Here is a 21,609-nt window from a genome sequence, read left to right as displayed (position 1 = left end):
GAGCTACAATTTGTGATCTAGTAGATATGTAGACGTCACAACTACCAGCATGAATACCCAGATTGAAGTTCTGAAAATTGCACCTCAATACATCTGGGAAATGCCAAGCTGGATGATGCAGTCTATTAGTCTCAAGTACTGAATTCCACCTGTTTGTTACAGGACTACTAACTTTGTCTTCTTATTAAAGCTAAGCTTTATGCTGGAATATGTTTCTTTGCTGAGAACACATCTATAAATAATTCACTGCCCTGACTGTAAACAAAAGTAATACAAAGACATTGCGGTGAAGAAAAACAATTTTCACAGTTCTGGTTTGAGGATGATCTATGAGTATTTCACTATTCCGGCAGCAACTTGGAAAAACGTGAAGTCTTCTGGAAAATAGAAACTATCTCCTTAGGTGCTGAATTGACAGGAAAGCACTCACACGACTATAATCACAGGGTTATGTGGGGGAAAAAATCCTTGGAGCCGAGAATTATTAGATTTTCAGGATCAAATTTACGGAAAAACTCTAGAATGGGAGAAATACGTTGTTGTTTTGAAAAAGTTGCTACTTTTAAAAAAGTCACTCGGAGAACTTGCGCTGCTCAATTCTGCCCTCCTTCTGTCTCTTCCAATCCGTCCCACTCCTGGTCCCCCCAATCCCCTGGATGTGCGTGCTCGCGCGTGCCTCTTCCTCCCCGCGCAGCACATTCTTGCAGGACTTCCAGTCTTTCCTTCGAGTAGCGGGGTGGCACGGAGAGGGTTAACGCTCAGGAATGCACCCGCCAGGAATGTGCATGCAGATGAGATGGATGCTAATCTCATGTTAATGAGTGGCTGCCGCCGCCGCCGCCGCCGCTCGGGACTGAGCCGGTTCTCCCCCTCCCCCCGGAACATAAGCAGCGCCTCGTCTTAGCCTGGACCCCCTGACCCCCTGCTGCCAACACGGAATAAGGCCCGAAGGCGGAGGCTCCGTCCAGACATGGTGGACTGAAACTCAGGAGAGTTTCCTGGCCCATTGCACGATTCTGCCTCCCTCCACCCACCCAGAGCTCCAGGGGAAGGAGGGGGCGTCTTTTCCCGCTTCCCTCCTTTCTTTCTTGTTTGCTGTCCCTATGGAGCAGCTATACCCTGACTTCGACCATGCCTAGAAAAATGGGGAATGGGCAATTGCCCTTACCCGACGGCTGGGAGGAGGCGAGGGATTACGATGGGAAAGTCTTCTACATCGACCACAACACCAAACAGACCAGCTGGATCGACCCTAGAGACAGGTGGGTGTAGATCGCCTCTCCAAATCCCAATGCGCGAAGAGGAGGGGGTTAAACCCGGGGGGGGAGGGGAAATTGGCGTCAGGCGCATTTGTCCTCACTTTAGGAGGAGTTGTGTTTGTTTTTTTCCCCACCTCTCTAGTCCCCTCCCCAGTGTAAGGGAGAGTCTCACGTAGTTACATAATAAAGATAGTGATAACAACAACAACAACCTGCAAGGGAGAAAAGGGAAGTGTTCCCTTCCGCCCCAATATTATCTTGGAAAGAGAGGAGGGTGGTAGCGTGCAAGTTTGTGTATTTCTGGCATGCGTTGTCTGGCAAGGGTGTGTATTGGAGACAGAGAGGGAAAGTGACTCTGTAGGCTGCAAAGTGAAGAGAGTCATAAGAAAAGGCAAGAACTCCGGTTAACATGCTCTTTCTTGTGACTGGAACAAAACACGGATCAATTCGCCAACCCAGATTTTATGTAATGGCTATGTGTTGAAATGTTTCCCAGCAGACTATGATTTACCTATAGAACGGAAACTGAGGTTCTCTTTCTTTTTATAAAACTCCTAAGTGAAGTTACAGGATTTTTAAAAACAGGTTCTGATTATTATTTTTAAAAAAGGAATATTTAATTTTCACAGAAGCCACTTGCAATGTCTCTGTGACTATTAAAAGAATTGGGTCAAGTTAGAGGATTTTTAAACATAGTTTTCTCTTTACAAACTAAAGCATAAAAAAAAAGATGCTGGATCTTCAGAGATATTGGGATTCTGAGTTTTGAAAGTTTGGTTAGAATATAAACCATCTTCCTGATGAAAAGGTAGAATATATTTAACAAATCTTCTAGATACATAATTAAAAGGCTGAAATTAGTTAGGCCATTTGCTCATCTATTTTTGGAACTGGAGCTTGGAACTGTAATGGGTTTTAATGTTTTTATGTTTCTGAAAACCTGTCTTACTCCAGACAAAAGCATGTTGCCTTGTTCTGAGCCTCAGATTTGTACCATCTCATCCTTTTCAAAGGTGAAGCCCTTGTAATGAAATTGAGAGAAACTTAATCAGGCCTGGCACTTGAGTTTTTAAAAGTAGGCCTCAACTGAATCCTTTTATCTCTCCTGTTCTCCTCAGATTATAAGAAGAGAGATTTATTAAAATAAGGACGTTTAAACATTTCTTTAAATATAGAGGGAAAAGTCTATCTTAATTTTACAATAGAATGCCTCATTTAATTTTTTTTATGAAAGTAATTTTCTTTTAATTGCCACCATCACAATCAAGTGATACTGAAATCTAAGAAATTAACTAAATTAAGAAAAATATTGCTCTAGTAATATATACTATAATATTCATTAAGATACATAATAATTCTTCACTCACTTTTCAGACTTTAGTGCTGCTTGTCTTTATTAAACTAATAAAATCAAATATCACTTCACTAATAAAAGCCATTAGAAATTTATGACACAAACTATATTGAATAATTAATGAAGGACTTGTTTTAAATTTCCTGATTAAAATAAGAAATGGTAGCTGTAACATTTCTGATAGTATCAGAGTCATGGTGCTTCGAAACTGAAAGTTTTTATATGCCTTGCTGAAGTGTCAGAATGTCTTCCCTGATGAATAGGTTAATAAAATGTATTTATATTTAGAAATGTTGATTGGACAATGTACATTGTCCATTACATTGTTTCTGAAAACTTAGAAGAACTTCTTAAACAAAATAGGGCAATCCTTGACATGATTGGGTATTCAACTATACATGTACCTTGTATTTTAACTTATTCCGCATTTTCAATTGTTTCACTTTAGCTGATCCGATAACTTTTTACAGACTAAGCATTTTTTTTCTGAAAACAAATACAGTACATGGTGTGCATTCAGATTTCTTGATATTCAGACTAAAACTAAATACTGATTTGTTATGTTGGCTGTCCTAAAAATGAGACTACAATTAATCCTACTTTTGGTTTTTCTTTTCACTTAGAACTACAAATAGTTCTATAATCTATAATCATTTTTTTAAATAAAGGAAAAACATATAATTTATATTTTGTGATAATATCAGGCTTGAGATGACTACTATTTAATTAATGTCCTAATTTCAGAAGGCCTGAGACATTTTCAGTCCTTAGCTTGACTGTATTTTCTTTCACAAAAGCTAATGAAGTGAAGTCCTTGTTTAAATAGTGTAGGAGACAGTGTTTGGAGTAACTCTATTAATGCCTGTCAATCTCTTTACTCACTGTTACAAAACAAACAGAAAGAGGTTGTACTTGGTACTTGAGATAATCGATAACTAATGTATAGGTCTTGACTTCAGACAAAATTATGTACAAAAAGAGGGAAAAGTAGTTAATTCATGCCCTTTTATTTGAATTCAATATATACATAGTGTGATTCTCATTATCCTATAATACAGTCTATTTAGCAGGTAAACTTCTATTTTAATTCTATGTGATTAACTTTGAAATTAAACTTATTATAGTTACCATATGGCTTACTCCCAAGAAAATATACACAAATATATACCATCATGCAGGTTTGTTTTGTATGGTTACACAGAAGTAAAGAATCTAATTTCAACCCTTATACATAGGTATATTGGATCATAGTTGGCATACTTTTAGATGTAGTCTTAATTGCACTAGTGTCATTTGGATTATTATAATCCATTCTATCTGACGCTGCTTTGTAAACCACGTGGAAACAACACCATTGCAACAGCTTGGACTATTATGGATGCATTGTAATTTGCTTATACTCTGTTCCTAGAGCTGCACTGGTTACTAGTTTGCTTTGAAATAAATTCAAGGTGCTTATTTTACTTTTAAAATCATGGCTATTGTAGCTTACGACTTACATATCTTTGGAATTGCTTTTTTCCAATTATTTATGCCCATCCAAAATACCAAGTAAAAAAGACTTCCTTAGAATCCCTTCACTCAGATAAAATAATCTTCAGGGACTTGAAGATGGCCATTTCAGGTGCTGCTCCTGTTCTTTGAAACAGCATTCCTCCTAAGAATTGGGGTAGATGTGTTGATTGTGCCTTTGGTTTGAATTATTTATTGGAATTATGAGTTCTCTGTTACTTGTTTGATTTTTGTGTATAATGTAAGGCTTATTGTATACAATAGAGCATCTAAGCCTCTCAAAATTGGTTATATTAGGCACAGAACCTATAATTTGAATGTATACAGTTAGTCCTCAGCTTACAGCCATGAGTTTAATGATGGTTCAAAGTTATGATAGCCTTGAAACACATGACTAATGACCTGTACTTGCACTTCAAACAGTCAAACTAGCCCCATGATCACAGGATTGTAATTGTAGTACTTGGCAACTGACCCACATTTATGACAGATTGCAGCAGGCCCTCATGGCCGTTCTAAACAACTTGATCCAGAAGCCAAGTGCTGCTCTAGACAAGGCAGATTTCTGGATAGATCGCATGATTAACCGAAGAAACCTGGAGTACATCAACCCTGTAGAATCAGATTTGTCAGGCAGATTTGATGGGAGACAGGCATTCCCTCATGTAATCATTGCCTGTGCCACATAGGGCTTTATCTAGAATTGCACCTGGAATCAAAGCACCAACCTGTGCAGCTTGCTTATGCTGGTGCATTCTGGACCAGTTGAAGTTTCTGTGTGATCTTCAGGTGCAGCCCCATGTAGCAGGTGTTGCAGTGGCCAAGCTGGGAGGGAGGGGTTGACTGAGATATGAGTGACTTCTTGAAGGGCTTTTTGATCTAGGAACGTGTACAACTGACACATTAGATGGAGTTGTGCAAAGCCTTCCTGACCACTGCTGAGTCCTGCTTGGCAAGCAGGAGCTGCAAAATCAGGAAGACCTCCGCAACCCCAACTTCAGGGCACTGAGGCAGAACCTTCATAATCTCACTTGGCTGCTTCAGGGTGAAAAATATAATTCTGTATCATCAGCATACTGATGACATCAAAACCCAAACACTTTGTTACATACAGTACTTTGAAGAATAAAGTATACATTTGTACCTATCTCTGTTGCTAGCATTTATCTAAATTCTATACATAATTTGTTATTAAATATAATCACAATTTCTTACTATGTAGTTCCTATTATGCTACCTTTTGACTTTTCTATATACAGTATGGAAGCATCCCATATTGTTTTTTTGGGAAGCCATTTACTATAACTCACAACAAAACAAAACTACTAGTTTTACTCCTCTGCAATATTTTTAGTGAAGAATGAAAGTACATATTTAAAATTACAGGGTTAAATGCTAATGTAGTACAGTAATATTAGGTGTATTTTTATTAAATTTAACGTGCTGCAGTGGAACGTCCTATTGGGTGTAATAATGATCAAAACTTTTATTGTTTTAAACATAGGGAAAGATCAGTTAGTATTGATTTCAAAGGGGAAGGTGAGCACATTTTAAATATCTCTTGTTCAATTCAATGAAAATTCAAAATGCTAAGAGTGGCTGGTTTCTGATTTTTTAAGTTAATTAATACTAGTATTATTTACACAGTTATTCATTGAACATTATTAATAATAATAAAAATTGTCAGTTTATTTTCTTAATTGGAACAGACACAATAATCTCAAAGAACATAAAAGAGGAACTTTAAATAATGTTTATTTTGTTTTTATCAATATACATTGTCTTTTCTTTAATTGACTAATACATTTTAGAAATAAATGAAAAGGAAATAATTGAAAGACTGGAGACTTTAATTTGATAAAGGCTTACTTGATTTAATCATCTAATTTGTCACATAATATTCATAAGTCTTAACAGGGAAAAAATAGTATACCTATTGCTGGATCTTACCTCTCCTTCCCCCTTCCCTTCTCTTCTTTTCTAAATCCACTATGTTGAATTTTCAAAAGGAATCTTTAATCATGCAAATGGTAAAGATAGACTGAATTCTTATCCAAAGTTTGCAAACCACTATCTATCTGCAATGATCTCGGTTGTCAAGGGACTTTTTAAGTAGCAATGCAATGTGATTTAAGTTCTGCAAGAAAGTTTCTTTTGAAAACACAACTAGACCTAGAAAACTGTTGGCCTGCAGAGAAAAAAAACCCAAACTTCTTCCACATTCCTCCTTAAATTTACAAGCTTCTTTCTCTATTACAGTTGGCTCCACTTTCTCTGTTATTAAAGCTTTTAAGATCATTCTTTCAAGTGTGGCTTGTTCTTATTTTTCAGCATCGTCATTAAGTCTTCCAGGATGACCTTAACTGTGTTCATTTAGTTTAACATAGATATAGCAACTTTTTAGCAGAAAGTCAGTATACAAATTATAATAAATGTGGGGTACCAGTCTTATTTCCTTGGCAGTTTTTTTCCATTCCTGTCTGTTGTCATCACTGTTTTGGCCCAGATGATTTTGAAGTTGTCAGCAGATATTCATAGCATCTGAATAGACTGAATATCATGTCTTATTAGTAGATCATTGGAAAACTTTCATTAAATAAAAGCAAAAGCTTTATCCCTTAAGTAATATCATCCCAAAAAAGCCTTCTTCCCCTCAAATAAATTAGGCTGTTAAAATTTCTAATCCATAAGATGAAGATAGTTTCTATATGTTGCTTATTTTTTATACTCATGTTGCATATTGTGAGTTATCAACCATCATTTTTACCTGGCTTTGCCTGCCTCCAAACTTCTTTTGTTCTTTATAAAGTGGTCTGAGATTTTCTGTTGAACAATTATACAAATAAATTATACAAATAGCTTAGTTTCAGATAGTAATTTCCAGTTGTTTTTTCAAAAAATGGTCTTGCTATCTTAAAGTCTTCCCAGTTATAGCACTGTTGTGAGGGAAGGACCTCTCTTTACACCTCATTTTGCTCCTAGACAAAAGGAAAGATATACTTTGACTTTGGGCCACTCACATTCTCTCAGCCCATGACATCAAGTGACAAGCCAGGATTGATCAATTCCAGTTGCAAGCAATGGATCAACACTACTAAATCACAAATGACAGGATCTATAATTACAATGTACCTGGCATCTTTTACAGTCTGTAAATACTATTAGTACTCAAATACATATTTTATTTTTTTTTTCTGTTTGGCACAAAAAGTCCAAAATGGGCTTCCAATTGGTATTAAATTTAGCCAATGTCTTTTCTGTAATAAGAGCCATCATTTTTGCCATCCTGTCCAGTTCCATCAGGTTTACCAACCACTCTTCCATTGTAGGCATTGTCAGATCCTTCCAAGACATATAAGAGTCTTGCTGCTGTTGTCATATATAAGAACAAAATACCATGCAATTTTTCCAAATTTTTGTCCATCAGCCTTAACAAAAATGTCTCTGGTCTGAATTGTATCTTGATCTTCAAAACTTTTCTTAATTAATCTGTGTTTAGCTTTTTTACATGTTCATTAAAAAGGTGAAAATTAAAGGTGGTGAAAATTCCCATCTTGGTGCTTAGATTTTCCAACATAAGTCCCATTGTACATTTTCTACAATCTCTCTGATGATAAATACCGTCTATACATCATTTTATATAATTGTCTTTCAGATTGTAACATACTGTAAATTTCATCCCCTTTGTTCACATATTTTCCCTTTGCTTCATTTGTACATTATATCCAAAATGTTTAGCCCACTTTATCATGCACTCTTTAACTTATTCAGGCTATGTTTCCAGTGTTAACTGAAATGTATATACTTTAGCAATAATATGTTGATCTTTGATATGTAATTAAATTTCAAATATAATTCTATCATATTCAAAACCATAAATTATCATGTTTCAATCTTTCTGAGAGTTGCATATATGTAAACCATTGACATTTAAATCCTTCTGATATCAAATCTTCTCTTAATTTTATTTTAAATGAATCTGGTGAGTATTCTAGCAATTCACTATATCATGGCTATTTCTGATTAATTGCCATTTCTGTTCTATAATATGTTTCTTGTGGGAATAGTCACAAGACATATTTTAGGTTTATATTTATTCCAAATTCTAATACTGTAAAATGATTTTTAAAATTTGCATTAATTTTAACCTTGTGATACCATAAATAGGCATGACACCCAAATCTCCCAGTCTTTTAACCAAACTAAGCAGCAAACCACAAAACACACTTATGTCTGGTAAGGCTAAGCCTCCTCTTTCCTTAGCATAATGTGGAACTATATGCTTAACTCTTGCTTTTTTTTACCTTGCCAAACAAATTTAGATATCTCTTTCTGCCATTCTTTGAATACATAATCAAAATAGGTATTGATTGTAAAAGGAATAGCATTCTGGATATTCTAGAGCAAGAATTGAATTCATGTTTTATTATATCTGCTGAAAAAGAAATCATTCTTTGGGATTTTTTTCTATATTTTTTATTTTTTGCACTTCTGTCTAATACTTCTCACTATATTCTGACTCCCTTTCTAGTTTCTTTTTTGACTTTTAGCTTTTGGTTAGTTTTTTTTAATTGCCTTAAACAGCTTAATAAAGTTATAAAAATAAATAAACCACAGGATCAATTAAACCTGCTTATGAAGTAGTATCAATAATAGGCATTCCAAGCTCTTTTGTGAAAATCTTCAACCAGAATGACATAAATAATAAATGAAGCCTTTATAATTGTGTATAGAAAACATGAGGGGTTACAAAGACAATACATTGCACATCTTAATTTAGCGATTGATTTTAAGGTTGAAATTATTGATCTACACCAATGTTTCTAAAATTTGACAACTTCAACTGCCAGAAATCCCCAGCCTCCACCTTCTGGAAATTGAAATCTCTCCCTCTTTTTTTTTTTTAAATTTTTTTTATTTTTCACCATACACCATACACCAAAACTACATAAACATAACTCTTTTCTTCTAACAGAACAGTGCTTTACATTTTAAATGTTCTTTACATCTTATTTACATTTTATATACATCAATAATTATATCTTTTTCTTTCTCTGTTCTAGCCAATTATAACATTTATTCCAAATTTCATNGGTCATCAAGTTTTTGACACCTTGCTAGGCGACTGGTGGTACTCGGATGTTGCCATATCCTAAAAGTGGTACAATGGGTGAAAAGGTTGAAAAGCCCTGATCTATGAGACATATCTGAAATGGACAAGGGTATGTGTGTAGAATGCAATAGCTTTCAATTCTGTAACTGGTTATTTTATTTGCCCGTTTTTGCTTGCTGTTTCTCTTGAGTTTTTTCAACACTAGAAAATCTTTCTGGAATCAAGGAGCTACAAGAACACTTTTGGTAATTATCTGTTCACTAATTAGATAATTTCTTTACTTACATAGTTTGAGAACAAAATACATTGATTAACACTGTGCACATCTAATTATTTGTGTGAAATTAAAAACCTTTCTGTGAGGAGAGGGAAGTATAAATATAATAAATAATATTTAAAAAGAATAACTTTATTCAATCTTTGCAACTGTACTGTTGCAAATGTCTTTTGTGGTAATTGTGGATAAAGATCCTGTACATCTAAAAAAAAAGTTTTCAATCTTAAAAAACAGACTAAAACTAGTCATGGTCTATTGCATGGTTGGCATGCATCCATAAAGCACACAATGAGTGGTGGGAAGCAGTAGCCAGCCTCATTGCATACTGACTAGTGTAGAGCAAATTGCAGTGAAGGGATACTGAAAACATGCTGACATCTAACATTTATCTGGATTTTTTGCAGCTCAGATCTGGTAACTCTAATACTGATGCAATTTGCTGGTGCTTCTTTGTCCCTGAACTGCTTCTGCTGTAGTTTCTCCCCAAGAGCAACTGGTGTGTGAAATCCCTCAGCATGAGAAATGGTCTATTCCCGTGGTGTCGAACCTATGGCACGCGTGCCACAGGTGGCATGGAGAGCCCTCTCTGTGGGCATGCGCACCGTCGCCCCAGTCCTAGGCCTTCAGCTGGGTTTTATAAAACTTTTTCGCTTTAGGCTTCTGCCGCCATGTGCAAAAAAAAAAAAAAAGGCTCAATCAATCAATCAATTTCAACTTCTCGCAGGAAAAAAAGATCTTGCAAAGTTGGAATTGATTGATTGAACTTTTTAGTCCCACCCAGTCTGCCGTTACTACCGCAGCCACGCCCACCCAATTGACCACACCCACCCAATGGGCCACGCCCACCCGGCACCCGACGATACATAAGTGGGTTTGGGTTCCAGTTTGGGCACTCAGTCTCTAAAAGGTTTACCATCACTGGTCTATTCCTTCAATGTAGCTACTAGGTACTTAGTTCATGATAGTGTTGGAAGAGTGACCCAATCTGAGAAGTGTATCTTAGGTTCAGAGATTTCTTCCTTAGCAAGTTATATAAAGCTTCTTTTGAAACTTTTTTTTACAGGAAGTGAAACGTAAAAGATGTTCCCTCTCATAGATCATACATCAACCATTGCAATATTTTTGCTTTAGAAAAAACAATAAATTTAGTCTTCTTTCAGAAACAATTCAGGCATTCTTATCTAATGGTAGCAACAGCTTTTAATGAACAGTTTTTACAGTTTTGTTGTTAATGGTTTTCATCTTTTTATATATGCCTTAAATTTTATATATTGTAAGCTGTCTAGAGTGGCAGAAATAGGCAACATATGAATGTGAAAACATAAATATTTCAATTCTATGGGTTTATTCTATGGACAGTATTTAATATTTATTTGCTATGTATATATAGGGATGTGGGTCTGTACATATGTTGTTCATAGTATGTTTAGGTGTGTGTCATGTATGTGTTTCACTTTGAGAGCGGGCAACTAAATTTCATTTTTGATGTGTGCCGTTGTACCCACAGTAAAAAAATGACAAGAAAGGTTATCATCTTATCTTATCTTATCTTATCTTGCCTTGCCTTGCCTTGCCTTGCCTTGCCTTGCCTTGCCTTGCCTTGCCTTGCCTTGCCTTGCCTTGCCTTGCCTTGCCTTGCCTTGCCTTGCCTTGCCTTGCCTTGCCTTGCCTTGCCTTACCTTACTGCATTGTCCAATTTCTCCATTTCCTAAAGGAAGCAGCAATGATTTTTGGAGGGCAAGAATGGACGATGATGTTCCTTTATGCTCACTCTTCCCATTGTAAATGCAATCTTGCATATTCTTGCTGTGGTTTTGAATATTCTTTTCCCTACACAGGTAGTCCTAGACTTACAATCATAGTTGTGATCAGAATTTTCGTTTTAAGTCATTGCAGTTGTAAGTCAAGGCATCACATAACCAGACTTGATTTTATGATCATTTTTATGACAGTCATTAACTAACTCTCGATGGTTATTAAGTGAACTACATGGTTACAAGTGGGAACCCATTTTATCCAATGGAAATTTTTTTGCTGGTTTTTGACCGCAGGACACTGCAACTGTTGTAAATGCGAGCCATTTACCAAGCACCCAAAATGTGATTATGTATCCTAGGGGACGGTCCAGCGCAGTAGAAACTTTAAGAACAGGGGACTTATAGTTAGGCATCGTGGCGAATTGGGTGCAGGAAGACGTGGCTCTGTGTTCCATGTTCGATTTCACCCTGCTGAAGACCCTAAAAAGGGTCGAAAGTCACCCCAGAGAGGCGACGAAGAAGGAGGGGACCCTTGTTGATCGCAGAGGGGCATCGGCCCTTCCGTTTGATCCGAGGAAGCCCTCCAAAGCAGCGGGGGAAAGACTGGCCACGTTCGTGAAGAAAATAAGCACTAACAAGCAACTTTTGAGCAACGTGAATGTAACTGGGTGAGACTTTATCATCTCTTTATGACTTTAAGACTTTTTCCTGGAAAAAAACGCCCAAAGCAAAGAATCCCCCCCGATGACAAAGGGAAGGGGAATTTCTGCCCCACTCCCTCAGGAAAAGAAAAGCGGCAAACTAATTGCTTGGGGAAAACAGAGAAAATTACAATATTAATTTGGAATCAATACAGATATATAGCTTTGAAATTCGGGACTAAAAGTGCTTTTGAGACTTTTTTAGAAAAAAGACTTGAAAAGCTTGCAATATAAGTTTGGATTTAAAAAGCTGGAAGATGGCGTCAACGCCATCTAGTGGCAAACCATGGCACTACAATCTATTATGCTTAAAAGAAACTTGGCTTGAAGCCCAGATTCAGATAAGACTTTTGTTGTCCTTGGAAACTTTTACTTTTGAAGACTGTAGCTGGGAAAAGGGAAAAAAAACCTCTTGGGCTCCTTATCTGTCTGGCAGAGATGATAAACTATTTTGAAACTGGCCTGTCTGGATTATGAATACAAATACTAACTGACTTTTAGAGCTGTGTCGTGGAGCTATTTCCCTGTAGAAGAAACATGCATTACAGATTGAGATGATGGAATACTTTGGATTATAAACCTTTGATTGATGAATAACTTTTAATTGCTTTTTTCTCTCTGGACAGAAAGGATATGTTTTTCACTGGACAGAAAAACTTGAATTTTACTTATATTTGTTTAGGGGAGGCTTAAGGATGGACTGATAGGCTGGCTCAATAATTTGGAATTCAAATGACAACTGACTGAAACTTTTTAAATCCCTAAATGGATTGGACTATAAAGACCACATACAAAAACAAAATGGATGTTCCATACTTAGCCTTAAATGGTAAAAAACCATCCCTAACACTTGTCTTCAAAGCCCCCAGCTTGACATATGTTGATGAATGTTGATTAAAATGTTGATGAATCTCAGAAAGAAATTCTTTCTATGTTGAAATCAATACAAGAGACAATTGCCTTAGCTCATGATGAGACTAAAAATAATGCAAAGAAGATAAAAGAACAATTTTCTAATCTAAATCTACAAATTCAGAAAATGACTACAAAGAAGGAACTAGTAACCCAGAAAATAGAAAGAAAATTGGAGGAAGTGGATCCAAAGATGGAGGACCTAAAGGAAGGAAGCAACAGACAGACTCAGACAAATGAAGAATTAGAAGACATAGGGATAATACAAGAAATGGAAAAGATATCTTACTTGTCAAGATCTCAGAACACATTTGAGGATAAGGAAGAAGAGCTAATCGAACGGAAGATAAAGCTGTTAGGAGAATTGTGGAAGAAGAAGGGAGGCTTTTTAATGAATATAAATGAGCTGAGCATTCTTCCCAAAATACTTTAATCAAATTGTCTTTCTTATCCCAAACAATATACACAAAAATAGAGAAAGAACTACTTGATGATTCAAATGCATTGATTTGGAAATTTAGTTGGCAAAGGAAGAAAGCTAAAGTAAGTCTGAAGAAAATAGAGATTTTGACCCATTAGATGGGATATTATATTATTAAATAGATGTCTGAACATGGCTAAGAGAATAGATAATTGTTACAAATAAAAGTATTATTATAACTAGAAAGATAGGATCTGCAACTAGAATACTATATTTTGGTATGAGCAGGGAAATATGAAAATACTAAGAGGATCTGAATAAGGGAAGCTTTTGGTTACCTAAATATAATTTACTATGAGAAAACTATAAGCGATAGAGACACTTTGAACATTGATGGGAAAACAAAATTTTTAAAAAGCGGGAAAAACAGAATATTGATTGAACGAATGGATTTTAAGTGCAAATGCAATTGAGATATGTTTTGGTTAGAAAAGATATTTTAAACTGACACTATTTATATTATGTATAAATTAGAAAAATGTGATAAAGATGTTAATATTCAATTGTATATATATTAACAGCAATAAGAATTGTATTTGCCTAGTGTGGAAAAATGTATACCACTGGAAAAAGAGAGGAAGCACTGGATGATGTAGTATTGGATCTAGATAGGGGAAGTTAATATGTACCACTGAATTACTAATGGACCCAGACAACACATTGTTTGTTAAGTACTTATGATTGCAAAACTAGAAAATTATACACACACACACACACACACACACACACACACACATACACACATAAAAAGAACAGGGTACAGGTAACTTTTTTTTAGTCCATTGGAACTTCAAACAGTTGTTAACTCACTAGTTTTAAGTCACTGATTACCTGTATGTTGTCTTGAGTGCTCTTATTTGCTTGGCTAGTGTTTTTTATTTTGTTGCAGACTTGTCCTCTGCATTTCATTGGCTACTTTGCAGAGGTAGGAACATCCATTAATTGAGTCAATAGTCCCTTTGGTTTCTAATGACTTGACCTGCATCAGGAATGCACAATGGTTTTAGCATTTGCCTTGGATAGAGAAGCTTTCTGGTTTAAAACTCTGTAGAAAGATGTATGTTTTTCTTTCTTTCTTTCTTTCTTTCTTTCTTTCTTTCTTTCTTTCTTTCTTTCTTTCTTTCTTTCTTTCTTTCTTTCTTTCTTTCTTTCTTTCTTTCTTCCTCCCTCTCCCTCTCCCTCTCTTGCTTTCTCCTAGCTAATTTCCCTAATTCTCTAATTTTTTTTAAAAAAATAACACCAGCTATACTATTTTGCTTTTTTTCTAAGTCACTTGAGATAATGTATTAAGAGCTGAAGGTGCCATTTTGGAAGGAAAGGTTGAACAGTTATCAAGTACAAATATTCTCTTGCTTCATTTAACTACATAATGCAGCAATCTACCTTGAAACAATTTCTAAAGCAGTTACATGCACTCTGTAAAGGAACAGCTGCTTTAACTATTCAAAAATAAGAGCTTCAGAAGTATCCCCATGGTTGCATATACAAAAGGCACCTGTATACTGGTGTTTTGTGCCACATAAAGTAAACTAGACTCCTTCTGGATATTTAGAACACAAACTGATGTGTAACAGCTCTATTGCCCTCCAACAGTTAATATTTAAAAAATACACTTCATGTGATTAATGTGATTTATTAAGCAATATAATTCATAGAACAGACATTAAGACTAATAATCATTGATAGGCTGCCATCTATGAATTTGTTCATTCCTCTGTTACAATTATAAAAAATAGTCATCATTATATCTGATGGCAATGGAAGAAGTTTAACTGTGGGATTGGGAAATATGACAATTCAGAAGTAGTAGTGGCACATGGTTACCTCAGAAGATTCAGAAGATTGTGCAAAAATATATGGCTAATATATCTTGATTTTCGTTCCACTGTAAACAAGCCTGAGATTAAACCCTTTATATAAGAATTAATTAACTTTTGATATTATTAAATCATGGAAGGAGTTAATGGCTGATAAATGTTAAATGGGTAGTTTCAGTCCTTCCAGTGCATATAATGACTGTATATTAAAAAGAATGGGTCCTCTATATCTGGTTTTAATTATTAGTTCTTTTCTTAGAGTCAGCTGTATTCCCAACAAAGATGTCCCCTTTTCTACATTAAGATCACTGTTATACACAAAATAAATGGTAAATCAAGGTTTTAGAATGAACAAAGGAATATATGTTTATATTTAATTTTATTGAAATTCTACTCTTTATTAAAATTCTATTCTATTTGATACTTATTTTTCCCCTCAGACATATTTTCTTTCTGGACAGTAGAGTAGGTGAAGTTTTTTTTCATTATTCTTTTGAATTTTTTATTTTGGCAGTTGATAGATTCATTGGTCAAGCAGCTATAATGAACATTATGATGGAAGGGGTTAGGTACTATTTTATCTACCCTAAATAGGCATAGTCTTACCAATATTTGCTGTTGTGTTTAGACGTTCACTCTGTTTTTCTCTCTGTTTCTGAAAACAGCATATCCAACTGTATTGTCTGCTAACTCATGTTGATTGATTTTTTTTTTCAATAGCTTTCCATTGGCCTGCATATCTGCCATCCTGAATTGCAGGCTGGAAGGTCTATCTTTTGTCACACTTTTTTTTTAACCAACCGCGCAATTTCTTTTATTTCAGTTCACTTCAAGCCATCATTCTTATTTTACTGTTAACTATTAATCATTTACATTTATTCATAATTCACTGTTATGTAAAATGATATATTATCTATGATTTTAGCCATCTGTGTAACCTGAAGACTAACATATATCAAAATCATTAACCATAAAGACTACAAAGAGACATACATATATATGAAAAGTTGAGTATAATAATTTTGACTTTACTAGGTGGTAACTGTCATAGATCAGGACTAGAATGATTAGAAAAAGACTTGAAGGGTTTCATGTACAATATATGTGAAAGTCACCTAACTTACACATTGTATTTTATGTTATAAGCAAACATTTTCTTTTGTATCAAATTAGTAATTGTCTCAGTTTTCAAGTATCATTTTGATAGACCTTTACATAATGAAGGCTAGATATATTGCTAGATATATTATATATATTGCCTCAGAAATCCATATTTCAAACAAGAGTGGATAGTATGTTTTGTTGAAATAAGCCAGAAAGTAGTAGAAATTGCTGTGATTAAAAAGCAAAGGATATGAACCCAGGGCTATGCTAAAGGAGGAAAAGTTCCTATGATATTGCTAAAGTCCAGCTCTTAAGCAAAAATCACATAAATGTAATCCAAGACTGTAAATCTAGGTTGCCCTATTTTTCCAACACTGAAAAGTGATTCCCATGTTCCTCATTCCGATAATTCTTCATGTATTGATAAGTTCTACATTTTTACTACATATGTAATTCATATTACATTCCCATTTATAGTATATTGATATCTGTAATATATTAATATATGTATACATATTGTTTCATGACAATAAGACAAACCCACATCCTATGAGTAATAATTTTATAGCTTGAATGAAGTATATGAAGATTATAATTCTGAAACCTTTGATCCAAGATCAAAAATATAAGAAACAGACCCATTTGGCATGTACATAGTGAGAGATTATAATTCCCGCAAATTTACTATTCAGATTACTTTTGGCAGAAAGCTGGATAAAAATTCAGGCTTCTGACTTGAAAAGCTTTATGGGACCTGTTCCAATTAACAGTACACACCATACCTCCGTTGGGTCCCCCACCTTTTTTTTTTTAACTACCAGCAAGAAAAAGTATGCTACTGATTTTGTTTTCAGGCACTAATTTCTTCCAGCCACTCTGCAGATGATAAATAGCAATAAAACAGTAAAAAGAGGCTTGGCTTAAGGTATTGCTAGGCATTTTCAGGTAAGCTCAGTCTCTCTGACTATGGATGAAGCCTAATGTGAACTAAATATAAGTATTGCTATTCCTAAATTCCAAATTTTAAGTCAAATACAATGGCTGGCATTTTTTTAAGTTATTTAGAATTTCCCTGTCTTTTGGGTTCTCTGTGCTGGATAGATTTGCCCCACAATGCTCACCTATTTTCTTCAGTGGATCTTTGGATCTCCCACCAGCACTTCAAAAATTTTATCCCAGACTTTTCTGCCCCATCTTCAGAATACATTGTTGTCTAAGGTTCATTTTGGCTTGCCAGCCATTAGAGCTTCATCTTTCCTTCCTCTTCTTCTCAGAATATTTTTTTTAGTCTTCAGCTTTCTCATTCTGCTTGCCTCACTGTGGTTTTTCATCATATAAATCTTTTGTCTTTCTCTGTATTCTATTTTTCTTGGCTGTTGTTCATAAACCTATTCATTTTTCACATATTTCATTACATTTTTTGGTGAAAAAATTATTTCTTAGATTGAGATCATACTTGAAAACAGTTCTGTTCAGTATATAATTTTACATTTTAATTACTGGCATGATTTGGCGTTTGAATGTTTGGCTTAAGTTACAACTCTACTTACAAATTACTACAAACACAAAATAATGATGTTTTAAGTATTTAAGTATTGAATGTTTTTAAATTCATTTATTTGTTGAATTTATTATTTAAATAATTTATATTAAATTAAATAAATTAATCTAGCCAAATTAAATTAAATATTTAATATTTTATTTAAGTATTTCCTTGAAGTGTAAGAAATTGAAATGGAGAGATGGAACGATGTGGAATTATTTGCAATGGAAAATAATCGAAGTGAAGTCTCTTTAAAAGTATGTGATGATCCTGTTGGACTCCAGTTTGGAGGAGGAGTGACCATCTGACGTGGATGGCACACCCTTCCTGGAATGTCTGGAGAGTCCCATAGCTGAGGACATGGCTGCAATCCCAGGCCCATCCAGCATTGGGAGGGGAGGCCGACCAGATAAGGAGCTGCCTGCTGGAGACGATCAGCTATGGAGGGTCAGCAGTGACTACAGGCTACAGATAGCCCCTGATGAGGAACAGCTGCCTCCCCTGCCTGATCCACAGGTGCAGAGACCAGTGCAGAAGGATGCACAGAGGAGATTATTGAGGTTGCTTGTGAGGAAACAGCCCTGTCCCACCTCACAAGGAACACCTGAGAAGGGGCAATTTAGCTAGATGCTGGAGGAAGGTGTGTTTGTCAGGAATACCTGTTTGCTTTGATGCACAGCTTCCCAGCTTTTGTGGATGGTACCTCATGAATATTGGATTGTGTTTCTTGGGTCTGAACTTTGGACTCCATTTGTGTACTTTGGACTGGTTCTATGACTTCAGACTCTGTGACTGTGCTTTAGTTTTTGGAACCTTGGACTTTGTGTTGCAGACTTGGTAATTGTGGCTATTGGGACTTCCCTCTCTGCCTTGTGGATCACCTGCTTCGTGGAACCAGGACTGAGGGAAAACTGTGGGCTGGGATGGAACTTCATCAGCACCATTGGTGGGTTGTCTGATGCTGTGTTATTTGTGCAATAAATGGACTCTACTTGACCCCTGCGTTGCCAGCATGACTTGGGTCAGAACATTGTATGTGTTATTTATTTATTAAGCTGGGTATTGAATGACCAGCACCACAAATGGATACACTTCTTCGAAGTACCACTTTTACACTGCAAGTTAAAATCCTAGGGTTTTATGGGATGGGGGAAATTTGCCTAACTTTTAAATTCAGCAAAATGTGTTTTTTCCTTTTAAAGACTGAAGCATTGGAATTAATGTTGGTATACAAATTCTAAATGCTTCATCTTTCTGTTTTCAAAGGAACAGAGAAAATATATGAAAGTGGCAAATTGCAGTGGTTAAAAAATCATAGTGAATTACAGCCTGTACATATATGTTAATTGTTGCTGGTTTAAAATTTAACATCTCTTCTGTGCTCATGCTATCTTTAAAAAAGAATAAAAATGGGAAGCAAACTACAAAATAAATATAAAATGATATAAGTGTTAGGTATTTAAAATGTAAATGTAAACACATTTAAAGCAGTAGTATAAATCTTATCTCCATAGCCAACACAAATTCCAATCTGTATCAAGAAAACCAACACTGATTAATCCTTCTGTTATACTGGCTAACTTAAGCTTTTACTACTTACAGTTCACAAGCTCCCGCCTCTAACTCTAAAGCTGATGATTCCCCAAAGAAATTGATTTAGATATATAAATCATATGAAATTAGGACTTTGATATAAAGGAAAAAAGGAAAAATCAGTGGATTCTAGCCAGATTATTAACATGACATGTAATCTTCCTAAAATGGGCTATCCACTATATATAAAGCAAATGCACCTAAAATGTTTGAGAAGTTGAAACTTGTTTGACTATTGGTTGGGAGGATTGTCTTGGGAACAAGAGAAGGACCTCACCCCTTGCCATTCCTGCCATTTCCATGTTTAACCTATGCTGGCAGGCAAAATATTTAACAATAATAATAATAATAAAGTTGGAAGGGACATTGGAGGTCATCTAGTCCAACCCCCTGCTCAGGCAGGAAACCCTATATCATTTCAGACAAATGGCTGTCCAGTCCCTTCTTAAAAACTTCCAGTGTTGGAGCATTCACAGCTTCTGGAGGCAGGTTGTTCCACTGATTAATTGTTCTCCCCTGGCCCCGATGCTATACCCCCATTTTGCTAAAATCTAATCCCAAGTGGTGGATTCCTCTTCTGGCAACACTTTTCACCCATATTAATTCCTCTGGTAGGATTCCTATCTCTTGGAGTCTAGCAATTATTATTCCAGTTTTTAAATGAGGAAACAGGAACAACCCTGCCGATTATCGCCCTATAAGCCTGCTTTCCATCATTGGAAAATTGTATGCTAAATATCTTCAACGTAGACTCCTCATTTGGGTTGAGGAGTCTAACATTATTGTTGCAGAGCAGATTGGGTTTAAAGCGGGCTGTGCCACATTGGATCACTGTTTTGTTCTAGCACACCTGGTTGACAAATACGCTATCACACCAGGTGGCAAACTTTTTACTGCTTTTATCGATTTAAAGGCAGCGTTTGATTCAGTCCCTAGGGAACTGTTGTGGTCAAAATTGCACAAAAGTTCTGTTGACAGACGTCTTTTGTTCCTAATTAGATCTTTGTATAATCAGACCTCTAGCCAGGTTAGGTGCGGCTTGCAGGGAGAACTTTCAAATCCTATCCCGATTGAGAGCGGAGTTAGGCAGGGTTGTGTCCTGGCCCCTCTTCTGTTTAATTTATTCTTATCCAACCTGGCCTTTTACATTGAACGCATTGAGTCCCATGCCCCAAAGTTGTTAAATACAAAGATTCCGCTTCTTCTTTATGCTGACGATGCGGTCCTTCTTTCACAATCAAGGCTCGGTCTAAAAAGATTACTTTCTGCATTTGGGTCCTACTGTGCTGAGAACCATTTGTCTATTAATTATGACAAATCCAAAGTATTGGTGTTGTCCAGAGCCCGGAAATCATACAACTGGGCTATCAATGGTAATGTTGTTAGGCAGGTTTTCCATTTTAAGTATTTAGGTATTCGATTTCAGAATACTGGTGCTTGGACTAAACATCGAACCCAGGTGCTGAATTCGGCCTCCTGTAGCCATCAGCAGATTATAAGATTCTTTTTTACCCAAGGAGGCCAGTTTATTCCTTCTGCTCTGTGTTCAGTCGAATGCATGGCATGGATTAACACCTTCAAATGGTGGTTTCGGGTGCTCTTTTCGGCAGTCCCTGGTAGCTACCTCTCCCTGGTGTTTGCTGACTCTCATACCTCTCGTTGGGAGAGGGAGCTGACGAAGAAACTCCACTTGCTAGGTTTTACGGGGGATGCTCTGGGAGATTATGGTCTCAAGGACGCCCAGTTTAGGGTAGTCCAACGGCTTGTGTACATAGATTTGCAATATTTAAGAGCCAGAGCCAATAAAACCTGCTCCCCTTTGATCTTCAGCCATTTTAATAATTATGGATTGAGGATGGCTTCATATTTCTATACTCTAACCATCCCCAAGTATAGAAGAGTCTTTTCCCTGGCCCGTTTCAATGTCTTGCCCTCAGCACTACTCGATGGGCGATTTAAGAGGCTCCTGTTTAGTGAGCGACTATGTCCCTGTGATAGGGCCGAAGTTGAAACTGTGGAGCATGTCTTATCATACTGCCCTATGTATAACACAGGCAGAATTAAATTATTGTCTCTCCTTGGAATTGATCCCTCTGGTTCTAATGTTAGTAATTTGGTTTTATATTGTCTAGGGGATGGCTCCTCCTATATTACTTCTCAGGTTTCTAAATTTCTTTTAAGAGCTG

General features: G+C 36.0%; 1 protein-coding gene across 1 annotated transcript in view; it reads left to right on the top strand.

The window, feature by feature from the left end:
- The first annotated feature begins 1,081 nt into the window (after positions 1-1,081).
- WWC2 (WW and C2 domain containing 2) overlaps positions 1,082-21,609 on the top strand; it is a 135,498-nt gene continuing 114,970 nt past the window's right edge. Inside the window, exon 1 of the mRNA XM_015831813.2 lies at positions 1,082-1,262. Coding sequence (XP_015687299.1) covers positions 1,132-1,262 — 131 coding nt within the window. The 5' untranslated portion in view covers positions 1,082-1,131. The remainder of the gene's footprint in view (positions 1,263-21,609) is intronic.

The sequence above is a fragment of the Protobothrops mucrosquamatus genome, unplaced genomic scaffold, assembly GCF_001527695.2.
Source record: "Protobothrops mucrosquamatus isolate PMUCROS unplaced genomic scaffold, P.Mucros_1.0 scaffold_280, whole genome shotgun sequence".
In the NCBI taxonomy this organism is placed as follows: Eukaryota; Metazoa; Chordata; class Lepidosauria; order Squamata; family Viperidae; genus Protobothrops; species Protobothrops mucrosquamatus.
The sequence above is the reverse complement of the archived record's forward strand: the minus strand, read 5'-3'. Positions and strand labels throughout refer to the sequence as shown.